The sequence below is a fragment of the Sus scrofa genome, chromosome 1 (assembly GCF_054392235.1).
Source record: "Sus scrofa isolate SSC_HxYL_T2T_F1_AM1 chromosome 1, Sscrofa_HxYL_maternal_Yorkshire_Landrace_v2.0, whole genome shotgun sequence".
NCBI classification, from domain to species: domain Eukaryota; kingdom Metazoa; phylum Chordata; class Mammalia; order Artiodactyla; family Suidae; genus Sus; species Sus scrofa.
Window position 1 is genome coordinate 239,021,876 of NC_139383.1, and position 20,512 is coordinate 239,042,387.

The 20,512-nt window shown below is 40.9% G+C and overlaps 1 protein-coding gene across 4 annotated transcripts in view; it reads left to right on the forward strand.

Moving 5' to 3' along the window:
• OSTF1 (osteoclast stimulating factor 1) overlaps window positions 1–20,512 on the forward strand; it is a 144,767-nt gene that overhangs the window by 99,728 nt on the left and 24,527 nt on the right. For 2 of the 4 annotated variants that reach the window (XR_014836443.1, NM_214005.1), the window contains 1 exon segment: window positions 17,356–17,402. Coding sequence is in view for 1 of the 4 variants with exons in the window: in NM_214005.1 (NP_999170.1) it covers window positions 17,356–17,402 (47 nt within the window). In the remaining 3 variants the exon portion in view is untranslated. 4 annotated transcript variants of the gene reach the window in all.

Sequence of the window (20,512 nt, forward strand, 5' to 3'; positions counted from 1 at the left end):
ATGTCCTGATTCCTGGTTGGTACTGGGTCTCTCTGATATTTTGACATCCAGTGAGGCACTCTCTGGTTGACCAGCACTGGGCTATCTGCTGCTGCATCTGCCCTGAACCTTGGTCATTAGCTTGCTTTTTCTCTGCTTGGACACATGCTCCCTTTGGCTAACACATCTGTGCCTTTCCAATGTTCTGTGGCCCCAAAGTTGGCATAGATCTGTCTGCTCTGGGATGGATTTTTCCCTTGGTACCCTTTCTTCTTTGGACCTCTATTTCTTTTCTTTTGGAAGATATAAAATCATAAACCATTGATTTAAAAATATAATATATAGCCGTTGTTGATTGCCACATTAAATATCTCTTTATTTAAACATTTACCCAGGTGCCATAGGTAGTTGTTGAAGCTCTGATTTTGGTACCTCTGGTACGACGACCACATGCTCAGAGAGCAGTACCCCGCTCAGGACTTTCCAAGGTGTTCCTCTCTAACATCACCTGGAGCTTGATTTCTTCTTCTCTCAGTTCCACAGGCCTCAGAGAATAAACTCACTGCTTTACATCTGATGAGCAAATTCCCCTGCAGGGTTAAACCAATCATTGATTTAGCAAATTCCCTTCTGAAAGGTACTTACATTAAAAAATAAAATATGAGGAGTTCCCGCTGTGGCTCACTGGAAATGAATCTGACTAGCATCCATGAGGACACAGGTTCGATCCCTGCTCAGTAGGTTAAGGATCTGGTGTTGCTGTGACTGTGACAGCTATAGCTCTGATTCGACCCCCTAGACTGGGAACCTCCATATGCCGCAGGCGCAGCTCTAAAATGACAAAAATAAGTAAATAAATAAAATATGCTGAAAATAAGATTCTTGGGAGTGGAAGCCCTTTTCAAATGAAACTATTCTTTACTGATAGGAATTTAGGCAAAAAGATGGGCTAATTAGGGTAGAGATTCTAGGACCAAGCTATGATTTGGAGGGGAGGGACGCAGAATATAGTAGTGGGAAATGAGCATTAGTTTTGGGGTGAAGTTCTGTCCTCAATTTTTAAAATTAGCTTGCTAGGTCACTTTGTTTTTTGTTTTCATTTTTTTGAGAAGTTATCAAGAACTGTATTTTTATGAAATTAAAGATATAGCTCTTAATGATTTTGTCTGTTATTTTAAAACAAGATTGGTTGGTATGCTAGGTCACTTTGGTCAGTTGGTCTCTAGAATACTCTGGGGGTCAGTTTGTCATTTGATCCTAAACCTGCTTCTAAATCTATAGTGCCTTGGATTGATTTCTCAAATAATTTCCCAGATTTTGATGTGATTTCATCCTGTGCTTTTTATAGACATTTTCAATAATCTCTACCCATCTTCCTGCCACTCTTAATGTTCAGTGCCATATGAATGCAAACATGGAGGAATTAAATAATTTTAAGGGTAGTTCATAAATCCAGATTTCAGTGACAGAGAAGGAGAGGGAGAGAGAGAGGGAGAGAGGATAGGACAGGAAATGGGTTAGGGTGGGGACTAATGTGTTCTCAATGAGGTCTGATCTGATTTCACTTAGGGCTCTGGCTACACAGAGCACTGGAATTTGGGGTCTTATCTTTTGCAGCTGCTTAGAGGAAGACAGCATTGGGTTGTCCCTGCCAAAATGTGTCTAAAGTCTGCATGCACAAATTACAGCTACACCCTCACAAAATATGGCCATTTGTGAATGGCCACTGGGATGTTGAAGGTGTTTATGTTTGGAAAATGTATAAAGTTAATTATAAATCAACAATATCAGCTCCAGGAGTTCCTGCTCTGGTGCAGTAGGTTAAGGATCTGGCATTGCTGCAGCTGTAGTGTAGGTTGCCACAGTGTCTCAGATTCCACACCTGGTCCCGGAACTTCCATATGCTGTAGGTACAGCTGAAAAAGAAAAAAAAAAAAAAAAATCAGCTCCATAGATTTGCTTTTTGTTGGTGGGGTGAGGAGCCGTTCCCGTGGCATGTGTAATTTCCCAGGCCAGGGGTTGAACCTGGATCACAGCAGCAACAATGCCCAATCCTTAACTGCTAGGCTACCAGGGAGCTCCTCAGCTCCAAAGATTTGAGGTCTAAGAATGTATATTCGGCTGGATTTTAGAAATTAACTAACTCTCTGTGTAAAATGTTGTTCAGAATCCCCCTTTCTCCTTGTTTTTTCCTGTCTTTTTTGGAGGTGACACGTTTAAGCCATGAATTCAAGTTCAGATCTTGCTGTCTAGAAGATCTCATATTTCATTCCAGGAGGGAAGGATTCCATTGCTGCTCTGTTCAAGAGGATCGATGAATCTTCCTCTGAGAGAGTGGGTCTCAGCCCATCCACCACACTATCAGTTATGTAGATCTCACACAAGAAACCAATTTTTTTGGACACATTGTCTTATTTCATTCAAATACCAATCTGATCACACATGGTCCAAGACCATCCAAATAGTAATCCAAATATCATGTTAAAGATTCGCCTTCAAACGTTATAGCCATTGATGCCACACTTGCCTGTAATCTTGCCAACGCAAAGCTACATACATCTACACCTCAGTGGCCTCTAGACAATTCAGCAGAGCTTTCTTAACTGTGAGCTGTTTCAAGCTACCAGTCTGAGCACTATTGACAGGTTTTTCAAGCTCTGAATAGCTGCAGGGATCTCAGCAGGGACTGGAGGAACCAGCTCAACCTTGGCATAGTGCCAGACTGTGGCCAGGAGAGGTTTCCAGTAAGTCACAGCAGCATTGACCAGCACCTGGGCCTTCTCTACAAGGTTACAGACTAGGCCATGATTCTAGGATGAAAAGTCTGTCATCCCAAATCAAGAAACCAATTTTTAAAGGAAAGTAACATTTACATACAGGGATTGAAATATATGTGATATGTTCATATATATTTCATTATACTGATGGGAATAAGTTGTATTGCTATAACAATAGAACTCACACAGAAAAAAATAGGTTCATAGTTAAAAATTATTATAGTATTCTTGAGTGTTAATTTTCCACTAAACATCTCTAAGGCCATAGATAAAGAACTGCATTTTGTTAGGACATATGACAAGAGACGGTGGGGTACTTCTGCATCTGGGCGCTGGGTACTGAAGGAGGGTGAATTCCTAGTAACTATTATGAAAGCCTGCAATTTCGATGACCATTGCACATTGGTGGAAAGCCACTGCCCTAGAGAGCATGAAGTTTTCTCTCTTCTGTCCTTGTGGGCAGAGTGGTTATTTTCACTGTCAACCGATCCACAGTGTAAATTACAAATAGTTCTGCGGGCTCAAGAGAGGGGACCAAGGGTATTCCTAGAAGTTTAAGAACTAATTCCAATGTCTCAATACTTGGCCTCTACCTCCAAGCCTTCTACCACCACCGACCCTGTGACCCTATGTTCATAAAAAAAAGATAAATGATTTTCTGAGCACCTGTTAATGAAAAAGAGTTTAAAAATCCATGAGCGACTTGTAATCTCAAGAGGAGTGAGGGAGCTCCCATTGTGGCTGAGCAGAAACCTGACTAGGATCCATGAGGATGCAGATTCGATCTCTGGCCTTGCTTAGTGGGTTAAGGATCTGGCATTGCCATAAGCTGTGGTATAGGTCGCAGGCACAGCTCAGATCTGGCATTGCAATGGCTGTGGTGTAGGCTGGCAGCTGCAGCTCTGATTGGATATCTAGTCTGGGAATTTCCATATGCCACAGGTGCGGCCCTAAAAAGAAAAAGACAAAAAAAAAAAAAAAAAAAGAACATTAGGGGTGAAAGGTGCCTTGGGCCTTAGAGTGGCTGAGGTTAGTTACTGACCCTCAGTAATGTTATCACGGCTCCCACTTAAGGCCCTGAGTAGAAGAGAGATGTTCATCAGAATGGTTCTGTAAGTACCCTATGTTAATTATAACCCCAGAAAACCACAGCTTTTCTTGTCCTTCTCTTGGGGAAACCCTAAGGACTCTGTTCTCTCCCCCTCTTCCTCCTCCCAAGAGCTGAACTGGATTGGAAAAATACCTGAACATTTCTTGAGGTTAAGATTCTCCCCTGACCTTTTCCAGGAGTCACTTGGACTCTTTGGGTCTTCCCAGGCACCTCCAAACTTGTTTCCATAAACAGTCTTGACTTTCAGGGCCAGATGAGTTGGGTGGAGGAACTCATCACCTGGGCAGCCCCTTTCCTGGGCTGAGTCTTCAACAAGATGCCAGATCAGGCCCTGGAATGGCCAGTGGTGGTAGCTCCCACCAGAGGTGTCATGTCCAGCATTTCTGGGGTTACCAGGGAAGTCTCACACTTTCATGCCAGGAATGTGACCCTTGGGAACACTTCATAATCGTTTTAAAGGAAGGCTGTTGTGTGACTTGAGAAAAGATACAGTTAGGGAAACAATTTCTAGTTTAAAGGTTGTTGTCTTAGTAAGTAGATGATCGTGGAAGAAATGAATGTCTTAGACATCTTGCTGGTTTCTTATAGATGGACTCAACTCACTTTACTGTTTTGCATTCTGTTATAATTTTGGATATGGACTTTTTCAGAGTCTCTGATAGGCGTTGCAGAAGAAAATTTGAATTCTTTTTTTTCTGAACAGAGAGGGACTCAATTTCAAAGTTATTGCTTTTTTTTGCCCTCCAAATACTTTTTCCTGTTGTATTTGATAATACTGTTCACATAGCCAGAGTTTGTATTTTTATGAAAGAGTTCTAGTATTAACTAGAAACAGTAAAATGCTGTCACTGACAGATTTGGCCCCTGTGTGTCTACTGAGTAAGCATGAAGTGAGTACTTTGCTTGAGCTCTGTTCTGTGTCTCTAGGAATCCTCTTTTCCTTTTCTTAGATACAGTGTATGTCTTTGTCCCTCTATCAGGCTTTAAAGAGGTTTTTCTAAAATAGGCTTTTTTTTTTTTTTTTTTTTGCTTTTTAGGGCCATACCCACTGCACATTAAAGTTCCCAGGCCAGGGGTTGAATCAGAGCTACAGCTGCTGGCCTTCGCTGTAGCCATAGCAACACAGGATCAGGGCCATGTCTACGACCCAACACCACAGCTCACAGCAATGCTGGATCCTCAACCCACTAAGCAAGGCCAGGGATTGAACCTGCATCCTCATGAATATTAGTCAGATTCATTTCTGCGAAGCCTTGGTGAGAACTCCCCAAAAGAGACATTTTTATGATTATGTTGTCTTGCTGGCCTGTGTCTTATAGAGGACTAAGACCATTTCTTGCTGTTGTTGCAAATTTTTATTTCCTATGTATAATTTTAATTTCCCAAGGAATTAGGTGTGCATAAAGTCTAAGATTTAAATTTATCCATTTATTATCACTCTAATTAAAAAAAACTCTTGAAATAAAAAAATTTCCAAGGCCATTTTTAATATATTCTGAGAATACTTTATTACTGCAAGGAGTATCAGATATTTAAATCCAAAAAATTTCCATTTGGTCTCTAAACATTTATTATACATATTCATATATTACAAGTAAGGATAAGAATATCTAGTGAAAGTTCTTAAAGTTTTTTTTTTAGTGTGTGTGTGTTTTCTGGGTCCTGATGTGCAAGATATTTCTTAAGTGGCTCTCAGAAAAGTTTGGGAAACCTCTAGTCCCTCTGTGCTCATGTTCCCAACTGAATCTCTCAACATTTCTCATGCTGGGCTTCGGGCACATTAATCTACGTGACATTCCTAGACCACCTTCCACCCTTCCTGACGTCAGGCCCCTCTGTCGGTATACTGCTCTGTATTCTGGGTCTGCCCTAGCCTGCTGCCAGCACCTCTTTGTGTCCATAACTCCTGTCATCTTTCCAAAATCAAAGTAGGTGATGCCTCCCACACAGCCTGCACTGACCTTTGAGTTTGCCCACTGTGTTACATATGTGTTCCCTGTATTCTCAGTTTTGTCAGCATACTTGGCATTACAGTTGCTTATCTTTCCACTGATTTTTTTTTTTTTTTGGTAGTGACATAAGAGAGACAAAGGACAAAAGAGTACTCATATTAAAAACTATTCTGCTGATAAGGTACACATAACTTTTAGGCTATCCTTCAATATGGCATTGAAAAAAGACCGTATTTTCCTGGCTCTATCTGGAATTCATATTCTTTGTAGACAATTAAGAAAATAAAAAAATAAACATGACTCATAGTTCTACCACCCGGAGAGAACTGTTGACATTGTGGTATTTTTCCTCTCAGTTTTTCTTCTATGCATATCTTTGTTTTACATAGCAGCTTGTATATATAATATTGCCACCAGTGATATTATATTTATAAAATAGTAAAATAGGGAGTTCCTGCTGTGGCGCAGTGGTCAACGAATCCGACTAGGACCCATGAGGTTGTGGGTTTGATCCCCGGCCTTGCTCGGTGGGTTAAGGATCCAGCGTTGCCGTGAGCTGTGGTGTAGGTTGCAGACGCGGCTCAGATCCTGCGTTGCTGTGGGCTCTGGCATAGGCTGGTGGCTACAGCTCCGATTAGATCCCTAGCCTGGGAACCTCCATGTGCCGCAGAAGCGGCCCTAGAAAAGGCAAAAAGACCAAAAAAAAAAAAAAAGGTAAAATATAAGCATATCCCCCAATTTTTTTTTTTCTGCCACACCTGCTCCTGGGCTGGGATGGAACTTGTGCTGCAGGTGCGGCAACGCTGGATTCTTTACCTGCTGCACCACAGGGAACTCTGCAAAAGCTATTTTTAAAGGTCATGTTAGATCCTTTTTTATTATTATTGTGGTAACCTGTATTCCATCATATGTATATATATACATGTTCATGTGATCCTGTTTTTTACTATGATTTTATATTCATGTTTATGTCCCTCCAGAATTCATGTTTGAAGCCCTAACCCTCAATATGACAGAGATAGGGCCTTGGGGAAGTAATTAGCATTCGATTAGGTCGAGAGGGTGGGGCCCACATGATGTGATTAGTGGTTTTGGGAGATGAGGGAGAGAGATCTCTCTTTGCTCACACACCCTGGAAAGGTTGTGTGAGCACGCAGTGAGAAGGGAGCCCTCTGAAAGCCAGGAAGAGCCTTCTCACCAGAAACCAGACTGAGCAGCACCTTGATCCTGGACTTCCCAGCCTCCAAAACTGTGAGAAGAAATGTCTATTGTTTAAGCATCCAGTCTATGGTATTTTTTTGAAGCAGCTTGAGCTGACAGACGACAGTGGCTATAGGTTTTAAGAATGACACCTTAAGGGAGATCCCACTGTGGCACAGCAGAAACAAATCCAACTTGGAACCATGAGGTTTCGAGTTCGATCCCTGGCCTCACTCAGTGGGTTAAGGATCTGGTGTTGCCATGAGCTGTGGTGTAGGTCGCAGACATAGCTCAGATCCCACATTGCTGTGGCTGTGGTGTGGGCCTGCAGCTGTAGCTCTGATTCGACCCCTAGCCTGGGAACCTCCATATAACACGGGTGTGGCCCTAAAAATACCAAAGACAAAAAAAAAAAAAAAAAAGAAAAAAAGAATGACAACTTAAAAACTCTTACTGAGTTCTTTAATGGAATATTAGATATTATGCTTTGTTTGCTTAACAAAAGCATTTACATTTCTCTGTAGGAATATTGTAAATGATAAAATCTCTAATGTACAGGAATAGGGTTTTGATAAGGTTGTCTTACCAGTGAAGATAAAAATGCAAGGAATAAAACCCCTGATAGGGTAAAAATTTATAGTAATTAATGATCGCTAACACTTAGGGGCGCACAGAACGCTCAGGAACTGCAGTCAGTACATTACATATATAAATGTGTTTAGTGCCCTTTAATCCCAGCACTAAAAGCTCAGCTCTTTCTGAGTCTCATCCAGAATGTTCAGAGTATGAGCTTTGGAGCCAGATAGCCTGGGTTTAAAACTTATCTTTGCCTCTTCAGCTGTGTAGACCTGGACTGGTTCTCTCTTCTAGCCTCAGTTTCTTCAGCTCTAAAATCATGTTAATAAGGTCTTTGTGTCCCAGGATTGTTTTGAGGATTAAAAGAATTGCTGCAAGGAGTTCCCATGGTCGTTCAGCAGGTTAAGAACCCAACATAGTGTCTGTGAGGATGTGAGTTCAGTCCTTGGCCTTGCTCAGTGGGTTAAGGATCTGGCATTGCCACAAGCTGTGGCCTAGGTTGTAGATACAGCTCAGATCTGGTGTTGCTGTGGCTGTGATATAGGTCGGCAGCTGCAGCTCCCATTCAACCCCTAGCCCAGTAACTTCCATATGCCGAGATGTAGCCCTAATAAGAAAAAAAAAAAGAGAGAATTGCTATATGTCAATGCTTTGCATGATGTCTGGTATGTGGTAGGTGTCCCATAATCGTGAACTTGGATTGGTCGTTTGTTTTGGATTAAAGGTTTTGGTGTTAGGGAATTTTCTATCTCCATCTTGGATATGTGGACTTATTTGTTCAACTAGTCATTTCCCTTAGGACAGGGCTAAGCCTGGACTGCTTGTGGGGCCAGTGAGAGGCAGGCCCACAGTTCCTCAGGCTGTGACCTCTGCTTCTTTGGTCTGACTTTCCCTTTACAGGGAAAGGAGGACCATAGCAGAGAAGGCAGCAGACTTTTCCTGTAAAGGTACAGAGTGAATACTTTAGGCCTTGTGGGCCACAAATGGTCTCTGTTATAACCACTCAACTCTTCCATTGTAGTGGGAAAGCAGCCGTAGATAATACACAAATATTGGCTCCATTCCCATGAAACTTTATTTATGGACATTGCAGTTCGAATTTCAGATCATTTTCATATGTCATGAAATATTTTTTCAATCGTCTCTCCCTCCCAGCCGTTTGAAAATGTTAAGCCGTTTTTAATTCGTAGCTCATGGGTTGTACAAAAGCGGGCGTTGCTGTCCTGAGTCAGTCCTGGGACTCATCTAGCCTTTTGCAGAAGGTGTTGTAGCCAGTATAGCACTTTTTCTTTAAATTCCAAGGACTGAATAAAAGACCTTTCTTCCATTCTTCCTCATGATCTCCTGAAACTGACTTTGGACGCAGGATGTCTTGAGATGAAGGGTTTGAGGGATTTGTTCTTTTCCCTGATTTTTAAACAGTCAAGATTGTGATTGGCATTGAGCTTACCCTTTGAAATTTTGAACCCTGCTCTTAGAGACTTTTATGTTATCCCGCAGAGAAGAAATAAAAATAACCAGTAGTTATGGCCCCTCAAGATGTGAAAGTAACCACGTTTGCTGGAAGGCACTGAAAAGTATAAGCAAAGGAAAAAAAATGGATAAGAAAGGCACACTGTTTATAAACAGAACCCTCTTGTCAGAAAACACACTGGCTACTGTTTTTAATGAGTCTGCCATTCCTGCAGCTGAAATAATCAAGACACGTTTCAAATTCTTTAGGTTTTTTTTTTTTTTTTTTTCTTTTTTGATTGCATATGGAGGCAGAAGGGAAGAGGTAGTGTTGGGGTAGGAAAATATTGTATCTATCATCTTTTTTTTTTAATTACTTATAGCCTTTAAAGGTATATGTGCAAATAGAATTTATTGGATTTGATTTAATTCATCCAAGAACATAAGTATGAGGGAAGAAACTTATTCTTTAGGTTAGAAACTGATGTGCTCACATGATGATTGTTTTTGCAAGAAAAATATTTTATTTTCAAGAGCAGTGGGCTTTTGTGGACTGACATGCTTAGAGATCTTCATCCAGAAGCCTCTTCTGAGCCAACCTCCTCATTTATGGGCCTTGGAATCCGCAAAGCCCAGGGGACCCCTGTGTTAGCCCAGCAGAGCACAGCTGTTTCCTTTCACCCCAGCAATGGAAATGATGGCCTTGACTCTTGGATACTATCACACAGACTCCTTCTGTTTTGTTTTTGAGCAGAAAACATCCTGTTTCATCATGCTTCTTTAATAGAACAATTTAAAGATGCCTTGTAGAAATTACATTAATACTTTTACTTACTCTGAGACCCATTTTTTCTTACCCCTGGCATATAAATTAAGATTAGTACTCCCTGCCTTCTCTTAGATAATGAGAAATATATGAGAAATATATGTATATAGTAAGTTCTTCCTTTTCTACAATTTCTCCTTGTTCAAAGAATTTTTTTCCTCAGAGTTCCTGTTATGGCACAGAGGAAACGAATCTGACTAGGAACCATGAGGTTGTGGGTTTGATCCCTGCCTCACTCAGTGGGTTAAGGATCCGGTGTTGCCGTGAGCTGTGGTGTAGGTCACAGACACAGCTCAGATCCTGTGTTGCTGTGGCTGTGGCTGGCAGCTGTATCTGTGATTCAGCCCCTAGCCTGGAAACCTCCATGTGCCCTGCAGGTACAGCCATAAAAAGCCCCCCCCCCAAAAAAAAAAAGAATTCTCTTCCTCACCTTTCTTTTTGATGGGTTATAATTATCTAAAATTGGTTATAGTATCTTCTTTTGGGGGTGATGGAAGGGTCTTGTATTTCATATGCTAGCTGAATTTTGAGATTCATAAAGTAGAAGAAATATTATCTTACCGTCAGAGTCCTATAGCAAATCTCGAATTTGATCAGAAAGTCTAGAGCAATGGCTTTCAAACTTTTTTTGACTTTGACTTCCAATAAGAGATGTATATCATAGGGATACACAGAAATTTACCTTTACCTCAAATTTCTTCCAAACTTTGCCATTCAGCTTTGGATGGCTGACCAAATGGCGAAATGCCTACTTTAGTTATTTTTGGTATATTAAGACCTATACTTGATCAAGGATTGTACATTGCCTAAGAATCCCTCATTCCAAGCCAGGGATGCAAACAAGCCATGCCATTTGGATTTATTGTTCTCTTAATATTCACTTTGAAAGGTAGGTACATACTCTAAGTGTAGCTTATTCCAAAATATCCTCTTTGTACTTTATATATGAAAAATTATCAGTCAACTGAAAGTATAAGTGTGTATGTATATATATTTATAAATGTATAAATATATATATATTTATTTTTGCCTTTTAGGGCTGCACCTGCGGCATATGGAAGTTCCTGGGCTAGGGGTCGAATCAGAGCTGTAGCTGCTGACCTACCCCATAGTCGTAGCAACGCCAGTTCCTTAACCCACTGAGCGAGGTCAGGGATTGAACACTCATCCTCATGGATACTAGTCAGGTTTGTTAATGATGAGCCACAACGAGAACTCCCTAACTGTATATTTTTTATTGGAGAATAAAATATTGCAGTAGTTAATGATGATTGTGAGGCTGTGAATTTTATATGTCCAAAAGCTATTTTGTATATAGCAAAAATCGTAGGCACGGGTTGGCAGTTATTGAGAGAATATGATCTCTAATAATTTTGGGGAAACCATTTCTCCTTTGTGGAATTGCTCTCAGTGAACTTTCATCACTAGCCTTAAGCAAATCTTTAAGCCCAGGAAATAAAGAGGAGTTATGTCTTGACCTCAGTCAGTTTCTGTTAGAGAGGAAGGAAAGCTTACTAACTTGGTGGTAGAATCACCGCAGGCAATAGCGATGTTAGGAAAACTAGCACCATAATATCTTGCTTTTACACAGACCTCATTTTAGAGAGAATATTTATTTAGTTTTGCAAAAGTCTCATCAGGCTGCAGTTGACAGTGCTGAGGAATTATGATTCTTGCCCTTTTATATCAAACTTTATTTTATTTTTTTAATTTATTTTTTATTTTTTAAATAGTTATTTCCCAAATACATTTTTTTTCTACCGTACAGCATGGTGACCCAGTTACACATACATGTACACATTCTATTTTCTCACATTATCATGCTCCATCATAAGTGACTAGACATAGTTGCCAGTGCTACACAGCAGGATCTCATTGCTAATCCATTCCAAAGGCAATAGTTTGGAATGGATTATCTATTAACCCCAAGCTCCCCAACCACCCCACTCCATCTCCCTCCCCTTGGCAACCATAAGTCTATTCTGCAAGTGCATGATTTTCTTTTCTGTGGAAAGGTTCATATGTGCCTTATATTAGATTCCACATAGAAAAGAGTTCTCTTGTGGTGCAGTGCATTAAGGGTCTGGTGTTGTCACTGCAGCAGCTTGGTTCACTACTGTGGTACAGGTTTGATCCCTGGTCCAGGGAACTCCACATGCTGTGGGCATGGCCAAAAAAAAAAAAAAAAAAAAAAAAAAACAACCTTAAAAAATGGATCTATCAGGATTTTTAATATTAAAATCATAATCATAATTAATTTTTGAATATAATTTCAGATTTATCCTGTTTTCCCAATAGTTAACTCTGTAAAGGCAGTGTTTGGCTTTGGCAAATGCTGATTTTAATATTTTGCCATTTGGCATTATGACAAAATGTGTATTTGGTAAATTTCTAAAATAAGCATTTGTTTTTCCATCCATCTGTCCAGTTTCAATGAAACAAAATTTTCACAAAACTGTAATTATTTCTATTACATACAGTGTACCCTGACCTTTTCTGTTTTATTACATATATTTAAAACCACTAAATTAGTGACTTACCATTTAAAAATATCCAGACTCACTGTATTCCAGGGATAGTGAGATCGTTTGGGAGGGGTCATTTTTTACTCAATGTTTTAGTCCAGCAAAAGATGCAGGGAAGGTTTTCTAGTTACATAAATGCATTTAAAATCTTAAAGTTATGTTAAGATGTAAAAAACGAATTAATACTACTGCCAAGTAATTTTCTATAGCGGTTATACCAGTTTACACTAGACACTCACTTGTGTTGTCAGAGAATTCCAGTTGTTCCATATCCTATTTAACACTTAGCATGGTCAATATTTTTAGTTTTAACTGTCATAGTGAGTATGTAGTAATTATCATAACCATTTTAAATGAAGTCCATCTAAAATGTCTCATACCTTCCAACATTTTAAAGCAGGATGTAAGTGAAATAGTCAATCTTTTATGGGTGTCTAAGTTCTGACATTTTGCCTAGTGATTCCTCTTGCTATTTATGGTATGTCCATCCATTGTAGTGAGCAGACCCTTTTAATGCTGTTGTAGTTGCTCACTCTAGAAAATTCCCCACTCCTGAAGGTGAACCAACAGAGGATAAAGTAGATTAGAAATTGTGTGTTCGGGAGTTCCTGTTGTGGCTCAGCGGGTTGTGAACCTGACTAATAGCCGTGAGGATGTGGGTTTGATCCCTGGCCCCACTCAGGGATGTTGCTGTGACCTGTGGTGTAGGCCAGCAGCTGCAGCATATGCCTCAGGTGCAGCCCTAAAAAGCAAGAAAAAAAAATTGCGTTTGAGTTCGTAAGCTTCAAGTCCTTCTAAGTGCTGCTTCAAGGCCGTAGAGGTGCACCAATACATACTCTCACTGCAAACCTCAGAAACAGCAGATTCTCTTCCCCTTTGTCTGTTCAAGACCCAATCCTGGATCCCCTTCCCTCTATCAGCCTCAGCTGCTATGGACAAGGATTAGTTTATTGAAGTGTGGGGGTGGGGGGAGGAAGGGGAGTTGGGGGTTGGGGTGGAGGCTGTCAGCCTAACTCCAGAGGAAAATGCTGTTTGCCTATCATTAGTGGACTCAGCCCTTCTCTACAGGGGCTGGGTGGGGTTGCAGAGAAAAGGGAAGGGCGTGCCTGGCAAGGTAGGGAGCCAAATGCTACTGGTGTGATGGGAATTTTCTTATCTTGCTCCTGTCTGGAGGCAGCCCTACTGAAATCCTTAATACCATTCACATGCTAGTTCATGTTTATGAGAGTCATATAAAGCATCATGCGAAAGACTGGGCCTGTTTCCAGTCTTTTTAGGGCCGCACTTGTGGCACACAGAGGTTCCCAGGCTAGGGATCAAATCGGAGCTACAGCTGCCCGCCTACGCCACAGCCACGGCAGTGAGGGATCCAAGCTGAGTCTGAGACCTGCATCACAGCTCATGGCAATGCCGGATCCTTAACCCACTGAGCAGGGCCAGGGATCTAACCTGCATCCTCATGGATGCTCTGTTTCCAGTCTTAATTCAGGGTGAATTCCAGGGCGACTTCAGGTAATTCTTCGCAGCCCCACTTTTTTCCTTTGTTGTATGTAACCAGACTTCCATGAGAAAATAATCAAGGTGGAGGGTCCCTGAAGAAGTCTCTGATTAGGCTCTCTGCATATACAAGAACACAACCATTTTATATGTGTGAATCTGCCTTCATTAAACACATTTGAATTGATCAGCACCTGTTCTTGATTTATTAAGATGTTTATCATTTTTTTTAGATGTCTGCAAGGACAGACTTGGAAACACAGAGTACCCTTTAGCTCTGTGTGTAAACCTATATGCCTGTAGAATATCACACACACAGTTGAGTTAAATATGATGTAAAAATGATCAGTAAATTAAGTATTATTAATTACTATTCTCTCGAGAGACTGTATCCAGAGGTGGTAAACTGCAGTCATGAAAGTCATTTGTTTTTCCTTTTTATGCTGTCCTTACGTAACGTCTGCCTGTTTCTTGGCATTCTTTCCTTTCTATTTGACTAAGCTTTGAGAATGGAGTAAATTAAGGCCCAGAACGTTTATAATATATGCATTAAAATTGACCCACAAAAGTCTAACATCCCAACATTAATTGATTAAATAGGATCATGTATGTAAAGGTTTTTTCCTAGAGCATTCCATAGAGAGAACGTTCCCTCACATAATGGCCTAAAGAGTTGCCTGATGTTCCCTATTTAGTATAAATCGAAATGCAAATTCGGAATTCCTGATGTGGCTCAGGGATAAAGAACTCCATTAACATGAGGACACGGGACCTCCGTTAACCATGAGGACCTTGCTCAGTGGGTTGGGGATCCAGTGTTGCCGTGAGCTGTAGTGTAGGTCACAGATGCAGCTCCAATTTGACCCCTAGCCTGGGAATCTCCATATGCCACGAGGGCAGCCCTAAAAAGCAAAAAAAAAAAAAATCTCCAACTTCCTTTTAACATTTTAAGTAAGGCAATTGTAAAAGATGTAGTTTTAAAAATCAGCAGCTTAGTCACACCCCAAGTATTTTTTTTCAGTTTCTTTAATTTATATTGAATTTTACCTAAGCTAATAAAGTTGACATTGGATCATGTTTCCAAAATTAGCCATAGCACATCTCATCGTTGTCCTTCCCTCAAAGAAGCAAAAAGTTCCGTCACTATTGATTTTGGTCACAAGTGGACTGCTTCCTTGTGAACTTCTCTTTGGAAAATTTACAGTAATCAAGATAGCTAATCTCCCCTTTCAGAGAGAGTCAGGTCAGCAGAAAATATTTCTCTTGGCAGCTTCTCCTTCAGTTTAAAGTTTCCTTTCTTAGGCCTAAGAATGTGGAGTAAAAAAGCAAACTCCAAACAACAACAGAAGTTTTCAGTTTGCTTCTAGAAGTGACACTAGAATTCAGATCACAGAAGTAATGTTTTCTTGCAGACACAGTAAGTAACAGGGGATTTGAGCAGCTATTCTGTATTAGGGTGTTTAGAAGAAAGAAAATTCCCACCCCTCCTTGCCCCTAGTGAAAGTATCTTCATTGTTTTCATTGGCAATCAGAGTAATACACGCTCAGTGTAATGAATTTAAACAGCGCATGTGGAGTGGAATGTGAAGATTCCCATAATTGGTGCTGTCACTCTAAATGTATGTGTACTGTCAACATAAGTGGATGGTACTTGGCATGCTCTTCTATAATGTGTTTTTTTCACTGAAGATTTTGCAGGCTTTTTGCTGCATCAGTGTCTGTGGGTCTGTCTGCAGGATTCTTTTTAAATGACTCTTATGTGGATGAATCAGGATTGATTTACATAGTCCCTTCTTAATGGACGTTACATCATTTCCCATTCTCTAATGCTCTAAACTAGCAGGTTAAGAACCTGACTAGTCTCCATGAGGTTTCAGGTTTGATCCCTGACCTTGCTCAGTGGGTTAAGGATCTGGCGTTGTCGTAAGCTGTGACATAGGTTGCAGATGCGGCTTGGATCTGGCATTTCTGTGACTGTGGCATAGGCTAGCAGCAGCTTAGCTCTGATTTATCCTCTAGCCTGGGAACTTCTATATGCCACACGTGTGGCCCTAAAAAGAAAAAAACAAAAACAAAAACAAAACACTTGCCCTCATAATGCTTAACATTCAATCAGTTGGAGTTTTGAGTACTCCCAATAAATATATTTATAAGTTGAATATATGTTTTCTGTCATGCTGTTTTATATGTAATGGCTGTACCCACAGCACGTGGCCATTCCTGGGCCAGGGATCCAACCTCCATCACAGCAGTGACCTGAGCCACAGCAGTGACAGTGCCAGATCCTTTAACCACTAGGCCACCAAGGAACTCCTATGCTATGGTATTTTAGAACATGTTAAAATAGGAGTGATAAAGACGAAAGTAAAAATGTAAATAGTTTCTGTCTAACCTTTGGGACACGGTTCTGAGTGATGCTCTTGGACTAGGTGGTCATCTCTAAAGGTTCTTCCAGGAGTTCCCGTCGTGGCTCAGTGGTTAACGAATCCGACTAGGAACCATGAGGTTGCGGGTTCGGTCCCTGGCCTTGCTCAGTGGGTTAAGGATCTGGTGTTGCCGTGAGCTGTGGTCTAAGTGGCAGATGTGGCTCGGATCCCACGTTGCTGTGGCTCTCGTGTAGGCGGTTGGCTACAGCTCCAATTGGACCCTTAGCCTAGGAACCTCCATATGCCAAGGGAGCGGCCCCAGAAAAGGTAAAAAGACTAAATAAATAAATAAATAAAATTAAAAAAAAAAAAAGGTTCTTCCAGTCCTGAAAGTGAACTGTTATCACATTTTAAGTAGCTAGTTTTTCTATTTTGATATCTTTTTATTAGACTGTTTGAATTTGTTTTTTTTACTTATATATGTATTTAGTAGGCATTTAGTAAGTGCAAACTATAGGCCAGGCAGTGCCAGGAGATTAAACAAGTCAGGGTTCCTGTCCTTGAATGGAGCAGGCCAGTAAATCATAAAGGCAGACCCGAGGACGGCTCTCGTGAACATGCCCTCATCTTTGGATAGTTGCTACACTCTGTTTTGGACGTAATGATTACTGATTTCTCTCATAGGTACTGTTGTTCTCCATGGTATTTTCTTTTCTTTTGGAAGATATACGATCAAAACCATGGATTTAAAAATATATAGCCATTGTCAATTGTCACATTAAGCATCTCTTTATGTTAAACATTTACCGTTCTATTTTTAAAGGCTCTATATAGGACAGAAACTAAGTACAAATAATTCGGAAGCTCCCATTGTTTGAGAGGGGGAAGCAAAAATGTGTGTTTATTCATATTTTCATTTAAGAAATATTTTAGAAATACCTCTGATGGGGAAAAAGCACTTACTTAATTTCAAAATAAACTTCTCACAAAGGCTTTTAGTTAGGAAATTCTGAAGAACATTCAGGATAATACTATTCAGAGAAAATTTAGAAGTGAAGGACTTGATCGTGTGTTTTTTGTTTTCTCTCTTTCAGGGCAAGTTAAAGTATTCAGAGCTCTTTATACATTTGAACCCAGAACTGTAAGTATTCTAGTTTTTCAGTTTAAAAGTGGCATCAAATCTGAAGGTGATTTCATTCAGATACCTCCGCTAGCCTAAATGGTCTGCCTTGTCTTTGGTAGCCATAAATAATTCACAGGAATGGTTGTTTGGCCACTTCCCACTGCCGTCTACAGCTGTGAAAGCTGAGCCCCTTGGTTGATCTGCTGACCTTCCCATCTTGGTGTCATGTAGTCCTTCTCTGCTGCTTCTTCCCCACACAATGATACCACCTGCTTTGTTTATTTTTTAATTTATTTGTTTATTTATGTATTTATTAGACTTTTGTGTCTTTTTAGGGCCGCACCCACAGCATATGGAAGTTCCCAGGCTAGGGGTCTAATCAGAGCTGTAGCCACCGGCCGATGTCACAGCCACAGCAACACTAGATCTGGGCCGTGTCTGTGACCTACACCACAGCTCATGGCAACGCCGGATCCTTAACCCACTGAGCAAGGCCAGGGATCGAACCCACAACCTCATGGTTCCTAGTCTGATTCATTTCCGCTGCGCCATGATGGGAATTCCCTTAACCTGTTATTTTTAATCTCTATGGTCTCAAGGATCCTAGGCTGCAGAGCAGTGCTGCTAATTCAACCTGTGTGTACTGGATGGTCAGTATGGACTGCTTCATACCCTGCTGCCCTTATACTCTGCCCCTTTCCATCTCCCCTCAATTCAGATGTTAAAAGGGGAGGCATCTGGCTGAGCAGGTACCCTCTAGGTCCCGTGAGCCTTCCTGACTGGTTAAGTGCTCATGCTGTTCCATTTGTTCAATATTTTGAATATCATCCCAGAACTAGGTTAGTCTTACATTCTTTTTCTGAAAGAGAATTTCTGTTGGACAAGCTCAGTGTGGTCTTTTGCCCCTGAGACCAGTAGCCACCTTCTCTAGTGGGCTAGGTATCCCTCAGTACATCCTAAAATCACCTGGCCTCGTTAAAGTCATTGAGCAAGGCAATTTGGAAGGGCTGAGCTGGACTCTGAGACTATTGCTGATGTGCATAGTACTCTGGGTCCAGTTTTTAGCTGTACTGCCCTCAGAAGATAGGGACAGCAGTGCCCAACTCCAGTCTTGGTGATCCACTGAAAAGGTAGGACACTGGAAAGCTCATCACTCCTGATTCCTCCTGCCAACTCACATTTCCTCTTGACACTTCTCAGCCCTGTTTGGTTCTTATTTCCTACCCAACTGTGAATGTAATAAAGGGTCATATAGAGGCCTCGCAGGACTGGATAGACAGTGTAAAGTTGCACTGATGGAGAGAGAACAGTGCTGGAGATAGGATGATCTCTCAGGGAAACCCATGAGACCTTCCACTATCATGTAAGGTGTGCTGGGCTCCTCTAGGTTTACAGCACTGTTTGTAGAGGAAGGAGCCCAAAAGCTGATGTAGGAGCCCAGCCCTACCACTCACAGCTCTGTGGTTTGGAGCAAGTTCTTCAACCTCTCTGAGCCTGGTTGTGAAATGGAGATTATACCCAGGACCCAGCCCCGCTTCATAGGTTGTTGTGAGGATCAAATGAGGTTAAGTATAAGGTGCTGCAGTTGGTTTTGTCATGTTGCCTTATGTGGGGCTGGGATTGGGGTAAACAACCGGGATATTTTCCAAGGTCCTGGTCATGACACCATGGTGACTAGTAATGGCTGTACCTGATGCCCATGTGTGAGAGAAAACATAGGTGCTGAAGGGCAGGGACCTCAGAATCTGATTGTCCTCGTCCAAGTTCAGACTGGACCATGTATCTGCTCTATGGCCTTGATAAGGTTTCTCATCTATAATGTGGTGATAAGAATAGCACCCACCTCTCAGTGCTGGCCGTGAGGATTACATGAGTTAACATTTGTAGGTGTCTAGACCTGTGCCTGCACGTAATAATACTATTCAATGTTAAATAAATCATCTATGGAGAATTCAATATGTTTTGTTTTTTCTTTTTATTAATTCTTGGGGCTCTGGGTTGACAAATCTGAAAAATTTCAAAAAGATATCACAGTCTTAACAAAATTTTTCATAAAATATCTTTGCACAAACCAACAGCATTAATGCCTTGAGAATGAGATGTTACCAAGAATATATGGGACAGGAATGAGGATGTACATTACCGAGTTTGTACTCATCCCTGTAATATCCCAGTGGCCAAGAATGTACTTGTTCTGATAGCTTGAGATTCTTTAAGGAGAGAGGAAAAGAGGAATGTGGTTAAAAACCAAAGAACAAACTTAGAAATAGAAAAGTGCTTGCTTGATTGTGTCACTCTTTTCCCACTTCTGTTCCATGAATATGATGCCAGGGATTTAAAGTCAGATCCTCACTGAACAGTTTACATTAAATGCCCTGCAAGTGGTTTCTTGATGGAAAGTGCGAATACTGGAGGTAAAAATCTATCAAGTTTTAAAGTCATGAAATTGCCTTGCTGTCTACACTGCCTTAGCAGTTAGAGGGATTGGGTAGACTGCCTCCTCAGCTAAGTTAGGAAAAACTGCCCCTAGTTTCTTTGGAAGGAGATATTTTACAGGGAGTAGTATTGTGTGTCTGGGAGCTATTGATTAAAAAGAAAATAAACCATCCACTCTCTTTTCTCAGGATGAAAAAATAGGGACACTTTTTTTTTTTTTTTAACCTGACTGAAATCGACTGCCTGTTGTTGCTGCTTCAGTTGAAAAACAAATCTGATCTAATAGATGGCTGAGGCAGACACTACTATTGAACAGCAACCTTTAATTTAAAATCCAAAATGGCCCTGAGAAGTTTTGAAATGACTGTAAGTTTGTGCCATTTTCCAAATCGTGCACTTTACCAGACCATGAAGGACAAGAATTATTTAAAAGACCATAAGAATTTTAACTGTTCTTGGCCTTACTGTTTTTTTAAAAATTGACATAAAAGTCATATAACATAAAATTAACCTTTTAAAAAAATTTTTTTTGGTCTTTTGTTTTTTTAGGGCCAAACCCGAGGCATATAGAGGTTCCCAGGCTGTGGGTTGAATTGGAGCTATAGATGCTGGCCTACACCTCAGCCACAGCAATGCGGGATCTGAGCTGCATCTGCAACCTACACCACAGCTCATGGCAATGCCGCATCCTC